This window comes from Nyctibius grandis, chromosome 8 (assembly GCF_013368605.1).
Source record: "Nyctibius grandis isolate bNycGra1 chromosome 8, bNycGra1.pri, whole genome shotgun sequence".
NCBI lineage: Eukaryota > Metazoa > Chordata > Aves > Nyctibiiformes > Nyctibiidae > Nyctibius > Nyctibius grandis.
In genome coordinates, this window is record NC_090665.1 from 38,762,111 (window position 1) to 38,778,312 (window position 16,202).

The 16,202-nt window shown below is 48.2% G+C and overlaps 1 protein-coding gene across 1 annotated transcript in view; it reads left to right on the forward strand.

Moving 5' to 3' along the window:
• The window catches only part of RNF220 (ring finger protein 220), a 225,082-nt gene that overhangs the window by 160,267 nt on the left and 48,613 nt on the right, over positions 1–16,202 (forward strand). The window contains 4 exon segments of the mRNA XM_068406809.1: positions 2,181–2,276; positions 6,453–6,495; positions 14,538–14,581; positions 15,758–15,890. Of these exon segments, the coding sequence (XP_068262910.1) occupies positions 2,181–2,276; positions 6,453–6,495; positions 14,538–14,581; positions 15,758–15,890 (316 nt within the window).

The following is a 16,202-nucleotide window of genomic DNA, read 5'->3' on the forward strand; positions in this document are numbered from 1 at the left end:
AGAGGCCTCGAGATTGACATCTTTGGGATTAGTTTAGCCCTGCGTTTTTCCAGAGGTCATCGCCATGGTGCTCAGGAGGTTTGTGGAATAAATGGGGCCAGCGTTCTTCCCGGGACCACACGCTAAAAACTAATACATAACGTTTAATTTACTGTCTCCATAGCTAGCCCAACCATTTTTCACATAATAATATTGGATTAGAGCTACCAGAAGCTGAGGGGGGAAGCTGGAGGCGGGGAGGGTTTGTCTGTCTGTCGTCGAGGAATGGGGAGATGGGTGTTTTTTCCCCTTCTCCAGAATACATTGGAAGACAAAACAGATTTAACCCTCCCAGCTCCAGGGTGCTTGGCTTATTAGAGGAGGGAAAGGGCATTAGCACTGCTGCAATGAGGGCTGTCGTTCCGAGTCACACCTGAAGGCTTTGAGCCTCCATCCCTCCATCTTGTAGGACATGTGCAATCCTGCTTCTTCAGAAATGGTCCTCATTCCCCGTTTAGAAAATAAAGAAATTAAACGATGGCAGGAGCTCAGGATCTACACTCTGTGTCGCACGGTTATCAGAGGGCTTCTCCAGAAATAAATGAGACGCCCACCAAAACTGATCACCAGTTGGTTTGGCCAACACGTGAGGCAAGAGAACCCCCTGCTCTGCCTGTCTCTCTTCTGGGAAGCAGGTGCTGGTCTCTTGGGGCAGCTCTTGGGGCAGCCCTCTCTGCATGTCCCCAGCCCCACTGGCTCCCGCTGGCCCTCCCAGCGCCTGGCATCCCCATCGGGCTGAGCTGAGGCGTGTGCCAGCCCTCGGCGTTGGCAGGAGGGACCATACCCGGGGACTTGACAGAACACCCCAGCAGGTAATGCCCCCGTGACCCCTTTCAGGACGTCACGCCTCTGCACAGCCGGTAGAGCCACGTTTTATGGCAGAGACCTTCAGTGCAGACAGGGATGCGGCTCTTGCCTCGTGGCAAGGCTGGCAGCTCATGCCCGTGGGGTTGAACCCAGCTTCCCAAATCCTCCTTCCCTGCCTCCATCCCGAGCATGCCCTACCTCCCTGCCCACGCCGACCGCGCTGCTGTGCTTTTCTCGCCAGGAGAGCTGTCTGAGCCCGGGGGATTGCATCCTGCTGACTGAACAGATTTGTATGCTGAGTCATTTTTCCACTTGCTCATATCTTTCCAAAAAATGCACATTTTTTCACGTTTCATTTCAGCCCAGAGGCAAGTGTTTCTGGAATACTTGCCTTTCTCCAAGGTATTATGCTTTTTAATAATGTCACCACACTTGACCTGTCCAATTCAGATGATATCTACACTTCCCTTCGCAAACATACACATCTCCGAGCAGTCATTTATTGTCGAACCTTGCCAGCTGATTGTCTGAAACAAACATCTGGAGAGCTGCATTTCCACTGTACATTCTTTACAGTGCATGGGGCTATACTTAGCCTAGTTTAGCTAATTTATATTTTAAATTAGAATTTTAAATTGCATTTTTCCCTCAAACTCTTCTAATAATAAAGTTCACTTGCAACTCAGTGTACATTTTTTTAGATGCTGTCAAGCTCCCACAGTAATTTTCCCGCTAGAGTTCACTGTGTGTAGAATTTAGACTTACCTACTATTGACTCGAAGTTTATCAGTGATTTCTTAGGTCTCAAATATCACTGATCTTTTTAACCTTCTAAAAGGCTCTTTTTTTCTGTGCTACTTATTAAAATAAATAGCATCATTACAGAAGGAAGAGGTAGCTGCACGGCAAAGGTGCTGAGAGCTTTAGTGCAGTTTACAAAGCTATTGAGAGATTTAGTGGCACTTAGAGGGGGCAGACGAGGGCACGTTAGCACCGCTCCACATCAGCACGCCTTCGCCTTACCCTGGGAATTTTTGGTGTGGTCCTCACGCATCATTTCCAGCAGGGACTGATTCTGCCTCCATCCACCAGACCTGGGACAAAATGACCATCCCTTTGTTGCCTGATGCATTTGTACTTTGCTAGACCCTGCAACCCGATCCCCTTGTGGGGCACTGTCCCACGGGAAGAGCAGAGCCAGCCCCACAGCCCAGCAATCTGTCCCAGTGCAGCCCCACAGCCCGACAAATGCTCTCCATGGCTTTGAGGACGGCTTAGCGAGGGGCAGAGAGCTCGGCAATGCTCACAGCATGAATTTCTCCTTTTTCTTGCAGTCAATTTTGTTGTCGGCCTCAATCAAGAGGGAAGGAGATTCTCCGACAGCATCACCCCACTCCTCAGATGACATCCATCACTCGGACAGATACCAGGTAAGCAAGTGGATGATGCTACTAGTGTCAGCCTTAGGCAGGGAGCCAGTTCTCCCCAGTGCCTGCAGCTCTCTGTGAGAGCCCAGCTCTTGGCTCTGCACCGGTGCCCCAGCTCGCCTGCCTGCAGCATGGGGACGTGAGCACTTGGTCCCTCACATGGCTACGAAGGCGTGCTTTTGTCTGCAGAGTCCTCCCAGCTCTGACTTTAAACCACAGCTGTGCAAAACTGCTTTATATCTGTGTAAAGGTTTCTGTTGCGTTATATGCATCATCTCGGTTGTTGCCATGGCTATGTTTGTCATTACTTACCCTGTGCCAACAGGAAACTTTCAGATAAGTGATTTTTTTGTAAAACAGTGAATGACGTCGGCCTGCAGCAGGCCAAAATTCTCAATTTCACTGGTGTGCCGCTGCCCAGCAAGCTCACCCATGACTCCCACCCAAAACAGAAGCGGTTTTGGACCATCCACAGCCATGCCAGCATGTTTTATAACACACCCTCTGCCCAGAGGAGCAGCAGGTCGTGACTTGTGACGCAATGAGTAAAAGCTGAGGGAGATGGATCAAGAAAAGAAGATATAGGCAGCAGCACAAGTACAGCTTTGCTTGTTGTAAGTCTGTCTGTGTTTTTGGGGAGAGCTGGCACACTTGACTTTGACTAAACTCACATCCAAACTGTTTGGTTGCAAGCCTGCGCTCAGCCACTGGCTTCAAGTAAGCTCTGAAAGGCAGCAGATAAATTAATGGTGCTCTTCAGCACAGACACAAGCGTGCCTCTGCCTGCTGTGTGGACAGGCTGGGTAGGCCGTGGCTGTACCAGCTTGGCGTACACCCATCACCCCGTACCCTGCGGTGCTCTGCAATGATACCCTGCGCCCAGGGTCAGGCAGACGGGTCAGATCTTCCTGCATCGCCCACTTTGCATGTGCCAGGTCTGCGTTTGGAACTGCAGAGGCAGAGGCTGATGACCAGTGCTGGGGGTCTAACCGAGCAGCCCCAGTTAAAGCATGTGTTTCTGAAGATAGGTCCTATTAGTAGCAGATTTGTGCATTTGTTGCCTATTATTCTCTCCTCTGTCCTATTCATAAGTCACTTTGCCTTTGTATGAACAATGAGACCTGGTACAAAGTAAGGGAAGCAAAACCCTGCAGAAAATACAGAAATGCCTGATTCAGGTAATCCTGCTCCCTTTCTTGCCTGCTTAATAAATAAATCACGTTCTTTCCAAAAGGGCATGGAAGACTTTTGTCGTGGCCCCCTTTGTTGGAGAACAACCCTCCCTTCCCGCTCCTCCAGACTTCAGCCTCTGTGAAATTGGTGGCCCCTTGCAGTCCTCTGTTCCTATAAATTTTTATTATATCATACTCGAGGACAAATATTCTCAGCAGAAGCCCCCTCTATGTGCTGAGTCTAGCTAGTGTCTAATGTGTTTTAAGTTTTTGAGTGTATTTTATGGAGGGTTGCAGCCCTTAATGCAAATGTGTAATGGGAGTTGGAAGTCTGCACTGCAGGGAGAAAAGACCTCTGGGGCCTGATTTTCATTTATGCTTGTGCTGGCTGCGTTATGCTGCTCTGGCAGCGTAAAGAGACCTCAGAGTGGGTGCCAGGGTTGTGTAAAGCCTCAGTGTATCCTTAATAAAGCCACAATATGAATGAGAAGTCAGTCTTCCTGGCTTAGCAAGTGAAATGCTCAGGAAACAGAGCGGAAGACTCTCATGGTGGTGACTTTAAGGGCTGCAAAATTTAGCTTTCCATATGCAGAGGTGTGCTGGAATTATGAATGTCCCTTGTGTTATCTGTGATTTAATCGTGAATATACACTGTATTAGTAACATGCTAGAACGTGAGTTATTGGCATATAGGTTTTCAGAATTCCTGTGGCTTGGTTTTCTTAGTCTTCATGCTTATTTACCATGGGGATATTTAGGGAAGAAGGAGATTTATGAATAGGAGTGCTACAGAAATATTGGCACAAAAGGCTTGCACAGCACTTGGGCTGCTTGCGTTGCTCCCCGCACTGACAGGAGCTGCAGTGGAGGTGGTGGGGTGGCTCTGGGACGTGGGGAGGGGGGAACCCCTTGTCTTCCCTCTGCCAAGCCTGGTTGCTGGAGTTTGGTACATGGACACCGATCGGACCGAGGTGGTGGCAGCTGGTGTAGAGCAGGACCTTGTGATATGGGTCAGTGGTGGGTGCTCCTTGGAGATACAGCATGTCCTGTCAGTCGGGGCTTTTCCTGCGCTCCAAGTAAAGATAAAGCCGTTTTAGTTAGATTTAGATACAACCCTGAATCCCCAGTGGAAAGATTAACAGCAAATTATAAGTCATTCACTGTAGTGCAAAGATAACATTTCAGGCTTGGAGGGAGACCACCTCGTTTGAGTCAGCCGAGCCCACAGAATATTTGTGACTGAATAACATGTGGAGTAAGTATAACTGAAAGCCTAAAATCCTTCTCCAGGAAAGGCTCGCCTCCCTCCACCTGAGCTCAGCTGCCTCCTGCAAGACAGCTTAATTAATTAAAAGTGTAAAACCAACAATCAGCAGCTTTGATTCTGTAAGTAAGCACATGTATGAAAATACAGCTGCGTTTCAGCTTGCAGACAGAGCCGGGATGTATGACGCAGGTCAGCACTGTGCAAAGCTTATTAGCCAGCACCTGAATTTGCTGACTGCCCGTCATCTTCTGATACAGCAAAAGATATCGGGGTTTTTTTTTGTTTTCCCTCTGAAGAAGGAGCGACAGATTGTCAGGTGCCAGAGCGAAGACCCAAAATGTAGGTTTGATTCCAAGAAACGAAGTCTGCAGAGTCTGCAGAGGGGGGAACAAATGGGATTTGTGTGTGTAGGAGCACGTGCTGCCCAATTGCTAGCCGCTAGCTCTGTCCTACCCTCAGGCTGGTCCACTGGAGCCATCCCCCACAGCAGCTGTGGGGCAGACGTGGGAAGGAAATCCAAGAGCCAGGTTTGATTGCCCAGGTTTGATGAAATGCAGAAAGAAAAAGAGGGTGAAGAGGCTGAAAAGCACAGGGGAGACGGCAGGGCTCCACCTGTAGCCTGGGTGCCCCCGCGCCCAAGGCACGGGCCACTTCTCCTCGGGAAGGCCAGGAAGATTTCAGAGCCCGGAAGCGGAGGTCGGTGCTGTTGGGGTGGGTCAGGCCCGGGTGCCCAGCCCAGCCCTGGCAGCCACAGCCGGCCTTGGCATTCAGGGCCGGGTCAGGCAAGGGCCCGGGAGGCAGTGCCGGCACCCCATGGCGGGGCTGGGGCTGGGCAGGGACCGTGGAGGGGCCTCTGGGCCCCCATTGGCCACGTGCCTTTGGGTCTAGTTACCCCTCAGGCCCTGACTGGCCAGGTGCCCTCAGGCCTCAAGGGCCCCCAGTCCCTAACTGGGCAAGAAAACTTGGGGAGCGGTTGCCCCTGGTACCTGATTGGCCAGCACCTTTGGGTTACAGTTGGGCCCAGGGCCCTGACTGGCTAGTGCTGTTGGGCCTAAAGGGCGCCCAGTCCTTATTGGGCAAGGAAACCTGGCTTCCGGTTGCTCCTGGGCACTGACTGGCCACCTGCCCCTGGGTTCCAGTTGCCCTTGGGCCCTGATTGGTCACATGTCCGTGGCCTACAGTGGCTCCTGATTTCTGATTGGACAGGCACTTTTGAGTGCCAGTTACCCCTGCTCCCTGATTGGCCAGATGACCCTGGGTTCCAGCCGCTCCTGGGCCCTGATTGGCCGGGACTCGCTGGGCCCTGCTGCCGCCTGTCGGTTGCCATGGGAACTTCCTCCTCTCGCGCCTCTCCCCGCCGGTTTCCTGGTGAACTTTCACCCGCTCGGCGGCGGGTCACATGACCGGGGCCAACATGGCGGCGGCCGCTGGGGGCTGATCGGCGGCGCCTGCCGGGCCGCGCAGTATCCGCCCGCATCCCGGGCCGCGCGGGGAGGTCCGCCCCGGGGCCCGTCCCCCCGCTGCCCCGCCGGACACCCGCGGCTATGCAGAGCGGCAGGAGGGGGCCCGGCGGCGGGGGCCGGGAAGAGGTGGGTGCGGGGCAGGCCCGGGGCCGGTGCGTTGTCCCGGTGATGCGGAGGGGGGGGGTCGGGCCTTGTTTAGCGGCAGGGCGGGGGGTGAGTTGTTACATCCAGCGCCCGCGGGCCCTGACCCTTCTCCGCTCTTGTCTCCCCTCTGCAGACCTTCCTGCGGGTGCGAGCGAACCGGCAGACCCGGCTGAACGGTGAGTGCGGTCCCGCGCGGCGCCCCGGGCTGCCCCCGCCCCGCCGGGCCTCCCCCCGCGCCTCCCCCGCTGCCCGGAAAACTTCCCAGAGTTGGGACGAGTTGTGTGTGCGAACCCCCCCTCGCAGGCCGGGAGCTGCGACATGGCAGCTGGGGGGCACAGAGTGCGCGGGGTTGAAACCCTCCACCTTCATCCCGGTGTCCTGGGGCAGGCAGCCCCCACCGCTGGCATCCCACCAGCGAGCTTATCGGCAGGCCCTCAGTCCTGGGTTTTAAATGCTGGGGCCAGGCTGCCGTGCTTTCACGGCTCACATGGCAGAATCTTGCAGTAAACTTTTAAACCAGCAGCCTGAGCATCCCTGCATTTGACGTCACGGTTTAGTGGTTTGTTTTTTTTTTTGCTCTCGAACCCACAGATGCTGGTGTGTTACTTTTATTGTATTTCTGGGTGTTCCTAACAGCAAGTAAACGAGCATTTCTAGTGAAAAGTGTCTTGGTGTTTAAAAGACAAATAAATCAAAGGTCACTTTATTACAGAGAAAGTCCCATCTCTGTGTTTGTAAATTGGAAAAAAACAGCAAGTATACTTTTTTTTTTTGCTTGAGCTGAAGAAGTTGAAACTCTTTTCCCAAAGTTCAGAGGAGTTGGAACTTACCATTTCAATAGTAACAATATTCTGTCATCTGCTTTTGTATTGCTTGTAGCTGGTGTAATATGTACCATTTAGTCAGAATTTGGTGGATCAGGCTATCAGGAGGCTTGTTACTTTTGAGCTTCCTGCTGTGATAGTTTGAGATAACACCAGTGATGTTATGCTGATGCAGTTTAGAAGAAGATAGAGATACCTTAACAAAATAGCAAAAGGCTTAAAGTGTACTGATAGCAAAATAGTTTTCTTGAATTTGAAGTATGACATGTTTAGCACAGTCTTAAGCAAATAGAAGTGGTTTTAAGTTACTGGCCCAATATCTTTGATAAGTTATACATAACTGAATTCAGAGCTAGCTTGGAGATTCTTAAATATCGACCCTGAGGGCCAAAAACCTGTGAACTCTTGAAGGTCTGTTAAGTGACACAAGAGACAAGTTACCTTGCATCAATTACAGGTAACTGCTGGCAGGTGTGCTCACATCTGTGCTCCGAGGTGAGTGTGGTGAGCTGCCGGCATTGGCAGGTAGACCCTTTTCCTGACACAGAGACTTCAGATGGCTGAAAGGCACTGAGGTATTGCTCTGCAGTGACTTGTTTTGTGTGACAGAGGTCTCTGGAGTCGGTGATATCAAACTGTTTCTTTGTCATTTCTGGATAGCTGGGGCTAAGTTCCCACCTTCCACCTTTTTCAGGCCAACAATGCCTGGTTACCTTATTTTAAATTTAAAAAAAAAAAAGTCTGAGCCAGGCGTGTGAGGTTCTTGGTGTCGTGGAGTCCTTCAGTGTGAATGAAAGCTCTTGATGACAGCGTGCTCTGCTGAACTGGCTCAGTGGTGCTTTATGCTTTTGACTTTAGCCCGAAGTAGGGCTGCAGCACTATCCGTGTAGACTGTGATCTAGGAACTGCTCTTGGGTTCTGTTCTTAGATGATAAGCCCAGGTTCATAGAAACATCCAAAGGGAGGCTGCTAGGTTTGTACAGCATTTGCCTTGTTTTTGCTGAACCTTTTACTCTTTTTCTATATACCTTTTGGGGTACAGTGAGTAGAACAGCCATGTTCCAGGTGAGGGCATTTGGTTAAATTATATAATGCCTGTATAATGCTGGTGTTTCCTGTCCGTTCTGTTGCAGTCTCTAACAGTACTAGGTCCAGACGTTGGGGAGCTGGATGCAGAAATATTAGCTGAAGTGCTTTGGCTTACGAAGAAGGTCAAACTAGATCAGAACTGGTTCCTCCCAACCTTAGCTTTTTATGACTCTGATTACTGCTCTTCTCAGAACTTGCCTGTAGTGATGCCTGGGTTCAGTCCTGTGCTGCTAGAGTAGTATACAGCTGGATGGATGGGTAGGTTATACTGCTCCTCTCTATGCATGTGACTTTGTATTTGTGACCACTGAACTCAGCCTGCTTTCTTGTTTCCTCCTCTACATTTGTTAACACTAAAATAACTTTGTGGTATTCGTAAGCTTTGCCGCATTATTGTTAAACAGTTATTTAAGCATTATTGCTCCAGATGGAGAACACTTGAGTGCTTTTGGGGAAACAAATACTTACTTGTCTGTATCTTATGTTTTAATGAGCTTCTAATCAATCACACAACTTTTAAGCTTGCTCCGTGAGAACGGTTTCCTTATCCCTGTTAGTTTACATTGACAGAAATTATGTAGGACTTGTCCAACGATATATGGCTTTTTGTTTTATATTCTTATTGACACACTGAAGAAACTTAGGTTATAGAAAATGCAGTCTGTCTGTCAAAAAAAAATCTACTTTGTTTGTTTCTATTATAAGTGTACTCTTCAATATTGTTGTAACCAGTTTATCTTGGTATCTCTGTCAAGCTTCTTACCAGCTGAGTTCCCAGATCACTTCTGGAAACTCCTCCCATAAAAAGGGGCCCATGGTGTTTGCCCTTCTCCCACGTAGTCTTTGACTCCAGTCTCAGCTGCCCAGGCTTTTTGTGCCCAAGTCCTGTCAAATCCCCTCAATGTGTTCCATCCTGTTGTGGTCACTTGAGAAAATGCAACAAGAGCTAAGGAAAGAGAGGGCAGAGAGGGAGATGTCTTCTGTGAGCTGGTGTTGGCCTGGCTGCAACACGATTAGGTCCTGATAGTTACGTGGTTCACGAGTCCCTGACGGTCCAGAATTTTAATTCTGTAAGTCAAACCTTTGACTTAATTGAACTGTAAGTAAAGGTGAATGCATTTGCAAGCTCTGGAGCGGGAGATTAATGTTCTGTCTCTAAGACTCTTGGTTGAGTGTTTGTATCTGAACTTCCCTGTCAGCCTCAGTGAGTTAATCCAGCGCTTCTCACCTGTGCTAACTCACTTTGCAGAGGTTGTGTCCTTGTGAACCCCAGAGTATGAGGTGCTGATTCCTGATGAACCTGTGTGATAAAGAAGGCATTTCTTTCATTTGCCTTATTTCCAGTATTGCCAAACTGGAAACTTTAAGCCACCCTGTAAATTGATGCTTATGGAGTTTAGCAGTGCAGAGCAGGTTAGGTAGTCATTCAAAATTAGAAGCACAAAGGTGTGGGTTAGTGTATCAGAACATGGATTCAGCAGGTTAAGTATGTGCCAACCTCGGGGAATAGTGTCACATTGCTGAAAATCATCTGTGTGGAAGTTTGGCCCTGCAAACGTGAAAGCCCCACTGAGACCCTTCTGTGAATTTGGCTCTTAACGTTCTCTCTCAGGCAGATGAACAGCAAATTGTACATGAGGTCTGAAACAGATTCATTCCTGACCATCTGTTTTCTTGGTTTAGCTTGTTCTTGAGGTGGCTTTTTGTGCTCTGCCATTGCTGCCTTTATTCCCTTGGATCAGATGCTCTTGGATAAGCTGATCATCCACAGAAGCTTCTTGTGATAGGTCTAACAAAGTATAACCGCTCCTCAAGACTCCTCTAGCAGATTTGCAGGGAGCGGGCGTTAACTCTTGTGCTTGAGTATCTTTGATTCAAATTTAGGGGTATTTGCAAAGCTGGCATTCTCAGAAGAGCTATAAAATAGGTCCTTACAAAGCTCCTTTTGCACCTGCCTGAGAAGCTGATTCCTGTGTTGGTGGTGACCAGAAGCCTGCCTCTCTGGGCAGAGCTCTGTGGAGGTGGTCACAGTGCAGTTTGTTGTTAAACCACCACCGGCAGGTCGTGTGCGTTTGTAGCTGATGGGTGGGGGAGGAATAAAGCTAAATTATTTTTGCTGGAAAGGAGACAAAAATGTTTCCACTTAATTTGATTGGCCTGCCATTGCAGGAGCTGCTAATGATGCCTGCATGGGGCTCAGGGGACCACTCAAACTGGTGGAGGGAATCATAAGAGATATTGCTAGTAACTTAATCATCTCCTTTGATGCTTTGGTAGAGGCTTGTGTAGTGTCCACTGCTAGATGCTATGTAAGAGCAGTTCTGAGGTAATTAGTGCCTTGTCCTGAAGGTGAATTTTTGCCTGGGGAGAGGAGTACCAGTGAAAACTAAAACCCATTAGCTTTTCTCTGAGGAAGTTTTGCTGGGCTAGAGAATAACATGATCTTTAGGCATTAATAAGGTTTAGCCTTGATGGGGAGAGCCATCGAGGAAAAAATCCTCGGTCTCTTCTGCCTGTAAGGCAGCAGTGTCTGTGGACAGGGGTGGGCTGGCTCCTTCGCACCTATGGGAAGGCAGGGATTGGTGTACCCCCAGCAGTAGAGGCTATGTCAAGTGCAGTTTAGCTCCTTCTCTAGTGCAAGCAGCTTCTTACCTTGCATAGTCCCAAAAGACCCCATATTAGGAAAGGGAAGAGCAGCTCCCTTAGCCAGCACAGCTCCTAAGTTGAGTCGGAGACCATAACTGAGACCCCAGCCCTTGCAGAGGGTCCCAGTTCTTGCTCATCTCCATGTGCTACTTTCTCATTCGTACACTGTGGTGACTTAAACTCCCTGGGTGCCCGATGGGTTAGTGTAACCTGAGGGAGAACATGCACACACAGCAAGAACGGTGTGTAGGGTAACGTACATCTGTTAAAAGTGAGGCCTCAAAGGTGCTGAAAGCCCTCTGATGGCCTAATAATAATTATTAATGCTAATAAAAATTAGTGAACTCCTCACCTCCTGGCAGAAGGCTGGAATAATTACTACGGAGTCTTTGTTCAGTCAGAGATAAGAATGGGTCAGCCTTGTGCAAAAACCTCCTTCCCTGAGCTCAGTCCTCTTCTTGCATCCAGTCCTACGCTGGCTGCCTTTTTATCTTCCTGAATTACAAGAGGGAATGGCTTCCCCCCTGCCCTGCCATGCTCCTGCGACAGGAGTGAGGGGGAGAGGGATTAGTGAGCTAATTAGAAATGATCGCATCTATCAACACTAATTAACAATCCTGTGGTCTCACTCGCGTGTTCTTTTGAGCCGCTCCCCTTCGGGACAGCGCCACAATCACCCACTGCCTTTGGGGCTGCTCCGTCCCTTCCGCGCTGATTGGAAGTGATGGCCGGGCTGCGTGTCGTGTTGGGTTAGGGACAGCGCTGCTCGGGACGTGCTTTCCAGGCTGCAGCGTTCCCTTTTCGGTTTCTGCTGTCACCAGGGGCACCCTGGGCCTCCGTGGGCACGATGCTGTCGCTGCTAATGACCGCAGAATGAAAATGGCAGGGGGATTTGTTTTCAACACCTCTTTCTTCCAGTGGCTTTTTCACCTGTGGCACTAGAACTTAAAGAGTTGCTTCTTTGGCGGAGCTAAATGAGCCAAGATAGGGGCTGTCTGCTGAGTCTTGCGTGGAGCTGGAGCAGGGTGAGGTCTGTTCCCAACTCTGTGCTAACATCTCAGCAGTAGATCAGGTGCTTGTTCTGGCAAAATGGTTCCAAGAATTTATCCGTGCAAGACCTAAAACAAGTTGTCTTCCTTTTATCACTGTTACAGTGCATGGACTGGAGGATGGCAGTAAAAAAGTGAAAACTACTTGCTAGGGAGACTGACTTAGCTGAATTGATTGGCCGCGGGGAGTCCTACCAGAATAATTAAACTGCTCCTTCCCTGTGTTTCCCTGTTTAAAAACAGGATGAGGGAAGAGAAAGATGTGTCTGCCATCAGGACAGAGAAGGCTTTGTTCCTGTGGGTTTTTCTCTGGTCATATAGGTGTTTGCTGGAGAATGCTCAAGTCGTCTCTGATTCCAGCCACTTCCTCTATTTTGTGGTGGCTCTACAGAGCTAGTGAGGCAAGGAAAGCGCACCCTAAACTTGTGCAGAAGAGCTGTACTGGAGGATATAGGTATTTGCTAAACCAGAACGTCGCAAGTCTATCATGCACTGAAGTGCAAACCAGAAAGAGCATGGCTTAACTCTGACTGCTTGTGGTAACAGGGCTGGATGATGTTGAAGAGGGAGGAGGGATAGCGTTTTGGGGTTCAGGAAGGGGAGAGAAAACACAGAAGACATGGTGGGGGTCACTGTTTTATTTATAAGTGGAACATAATTCATCTGGGCACAATGAAATTAGCAATAACACTTCATGATGTTTGCCTCTGTATTGACTGGAAGTCAAGCGGTTTACCTTCTGGAGCAGAAGCTGACAGTATAGGTAAAATAACAGGTTTAAGCAGACAAAATAGAAGGGAAACTATGAAAATATCCCACTAGGAATATTGAAGTATCTGAAGTGCATGGAGACACAGGTGAGCTGTGGAGCTGTCAGTGTGGTGTACCCAACACAAGAGAGGGTTGTGGAGCTTCAGCAAGTGAAATTTAGGTGACTGATGAAAGTGGTGTGCATTTACTTGACAAGCTCTGTTGTTCAAAGTGCCAGGTCTCAAAAACATTCTTGTTTTGGTCTGAAGTTGCTGTATCTTATTCTAGGAATGTCACATTTGCAGAAGCCTTTTCAAGATGCCAGGAATGAAGATTTGTTTTGGAGGGAGTTTTCCTACAAATCTGTCTCATTTAGTGAGGAAAAGCAGTGCCCAGGGAATAATTTGAAGCCCTCTTAATCCTGGAGCAGCACAGAGTGTAGGGGATGGTCAATATCCCTAATTCTGGATTATGGGAAAGTATATCCTAACCCACAGAGCCCTGAGTCCAGGGAAGCCAACAAGAAAGCCTTGAAAGAGGCCTTTCAGGTTTGTGTTGGTGTGTTCAGATGAAACTTTAGTGCATCCACATCACCAAGTGAGTTATAAACTGATGCACTTTAGAAAACAATTGACAGAAACTTTCCTGTACCCCAGTCCTTCTCTTCCTGGCTTTCCAGCAGCTTTCTCTGACTCGGCTGCAGGGAGCTGTTGGTCCCGCAGTATTCAGGCACGAAGGCTTTCAGAGCATGCTGCAGTGCTCACAATGTCAGTAACGATTTCTGGCTAACACAGCTTTTTGGTGGTGTCATCTCTCATTATCACATGGGCTTTCCTTGGGCTTTTCCTTGTCTCTCATTCAGAATTTTGACCTTCCTTATTAATTAAACAGTGACTTTCCTGCAGCCAGTGATTGAGTTATTCAGTAATACCTGCCTAAAGCCATCATAATAAAGGACAGAAGTTCTTTTTAATGCAAATGATTTGGTTCCAGATGTTTTGATCACATTAAATGATGACTCAAATTAACCAGAGATTGAATTAAGCAACAGGCTACCTTGGCTGCTTTTTCTAATCATCGTGATTCCTGACATGTTTGTTTCCCAGAGCGTGCCCTCAAGAAGGCAGTGTAGACCCCAGTTTTCCTCCACAGGAAAGTAGTAAAATAATAACAGGGAGAGCCAGAAGCTGTCTAGCATATGTGCAGCGGTTTTTACGGCAAAGATCTTTCCTCTCCATAAATGGTACCTGCTGCTAAGCTGCTGCTAAGCTGCTGCTCTGACTTGTTCGTGATGTTCTGGGTAGGAATTATTCAGGGTGTGCAGGAGACTCTGTGGTCCTGGAAGTGACTGTTATATACCTTGTCTAAGGCTTTTCGGGTGCTACGTCATCCTTCCACAGTCTAAGCAAGTTCCCGTATAGGGAATAGATGTGTTAGTGGACTTAGATGTGTCTTGGACTCAGAAGGCAAACTCCAGAACAGGATTCAGTGGCTTGATCACTCAACTTTGAAAACAATTTCAGGCTTCCAAGAGGAAATATTTAACCATTTGAATAACTTATCTGAGGGTGTGCAGCAGATGTTCCCTCTCCTAGTCATAGAGTTGTGAGTAGCTGCCTTTCTGAAATCAGGCTGTACTCAGCCACAAGTTACAGGTTTAATCTGGAAAGTGCTAAGTAACAGTCTCTGTACTGTTTACGGAGGTCAGAAAAGGAAGTTGCAGAGGGATTTTCTGGTGTAAAATCTTACCGTTTCTGCTAAGGTTTTATTATTTGGAGCTGAGCAATAGAACAGTGTATCTACAAACTTGACTTGTCTTCTTTCTTTTTTTTGTTTTCTTTCCCTGCTTTCTCCATGCAGCTCGGATTGGAAAAATGAAACGGAGGAAGCAAGACGAAGGGCAGGTATGTCCCCTCTGCAGCCGACCTCTGTCAGGATCCGAGGAGGAGATGAGTAGGCATGTGGAACAATGCCTTGCAAAGGTAGAGGCGCAGCAGGATCGCCAGCTGCCATTCCCTTCTCCCTACTCCCAGCTTTGTCTTCAGTTGACCTAACATGGGGCCAAAACTAACATTGCTGAGCTTTCAGGCAATGCTAACTATGTCTCCTTAAGATCTGTAGTCACTTCTCTTTGTCTTGGAAGATGGATTCTTGTGGGTTTTTTCTCCTGTCTTGCATTTGTAGCTTTTTTTACTTCATGTACCCTTTTGCTGTTATTGAAGTCTAAGTTGTAGACTGTAAATGTAGAGCTATTGGAGTTCATGAAGCCTTTTGTAAGACTTCATGCTGCCTACGTAGCACAGCAGGAAGAGTTCTTTCTGATCTCTGCCTTTAACAACATTAGAATTATTTTTTGTTGCGTTCTTTTGTAACAGGCTGGCATTTGTAAATGTTGCATGACCATCTTATTCCAGAAAGTGCGTTTGAGCAAAACCGTTCTCTTTCTGTTCATCCCAAAGACAGCAAGGAAGAAGGAGGAACAAGCCCTAGGGGAGGGAGGGAGTTGTGTCATAGGGCTTTCTGTTCTTGTTTCTCAGGAAAAGCTCACAACAGACATGATAACAAATTCATTCTTGTTGCCTCAAGAGGTGTGTGGTAGAAAGAGAGGTGTCTTGATCAGTGGGCTCCAAAAAATATGGTCTAGGAGAACATTCCTGCTGTGTGTCAAAGGAATCTGGGGTTTACATGATAGGGGAATTGTGCATGCGAGGTAGGGAAATGCATGTTGAAATCCACACCAGCATTGTTGTAGGAACCGGAGTTTAAATTTCAGACTTTAAATGGTGGACTTGATGATCTTAAAGGTCCTTTCCAACCAAAATGATTCTGATTCTATGATTCCATGTGTAAAAAATTATGAACCTTGCAACACGTTTTAAGGTTGTCAGGTTCTTCCAGTACCCATTTACTTCTAGATTTAGATCACTGGGAATGAGGGCGGGAGTAGGTGCTGCTTTCTGCTCTGTACTTACCTGTCCTGGGAACAGCCCAGCTTTTCTTCTTCATCCCACCCTGAGTTATTAACCCCAAAGAGGTATTTCATGCATCTCAATGCTCTGCCCCTGCTTTACCCTGTGCAGAGAGAAGGTTCATGCATGACTGAGGATGACTCTGTGGACATCGAGAATGAGAACGGCAACCGCTTTGAAGAGTACGAATGGTGCGGGCAGAAGAGGATACGGGCTACTACTCTCCTGGAGGGAGGATTTCGAGGTGCGCCAGTGTTTTGGGGGCCCTTGTTAATCATTGCACTGTGGAAGCTGATCATTGCCTATCTTTAAAGGGAGGGACCTGGAGATTTGCCTTTCACAAAGGGTGGGACCTTCAGCCTTTGCCAGAATGTAAAGTGATTTCAGCTTTCTGCCTTTCTTGAATGATGAGAGTCAAAATTTGTGCAAATCTGGAATAATAGCATGGCATTATTTCTTGCTCGAGAAAGGTGGCTGAAGAGGGAATGGGTAGGAATGGGTAGAATGGGGAGATCATTTAGGGAAAATAGCTTCTTATATGTTACACATAGTAAGA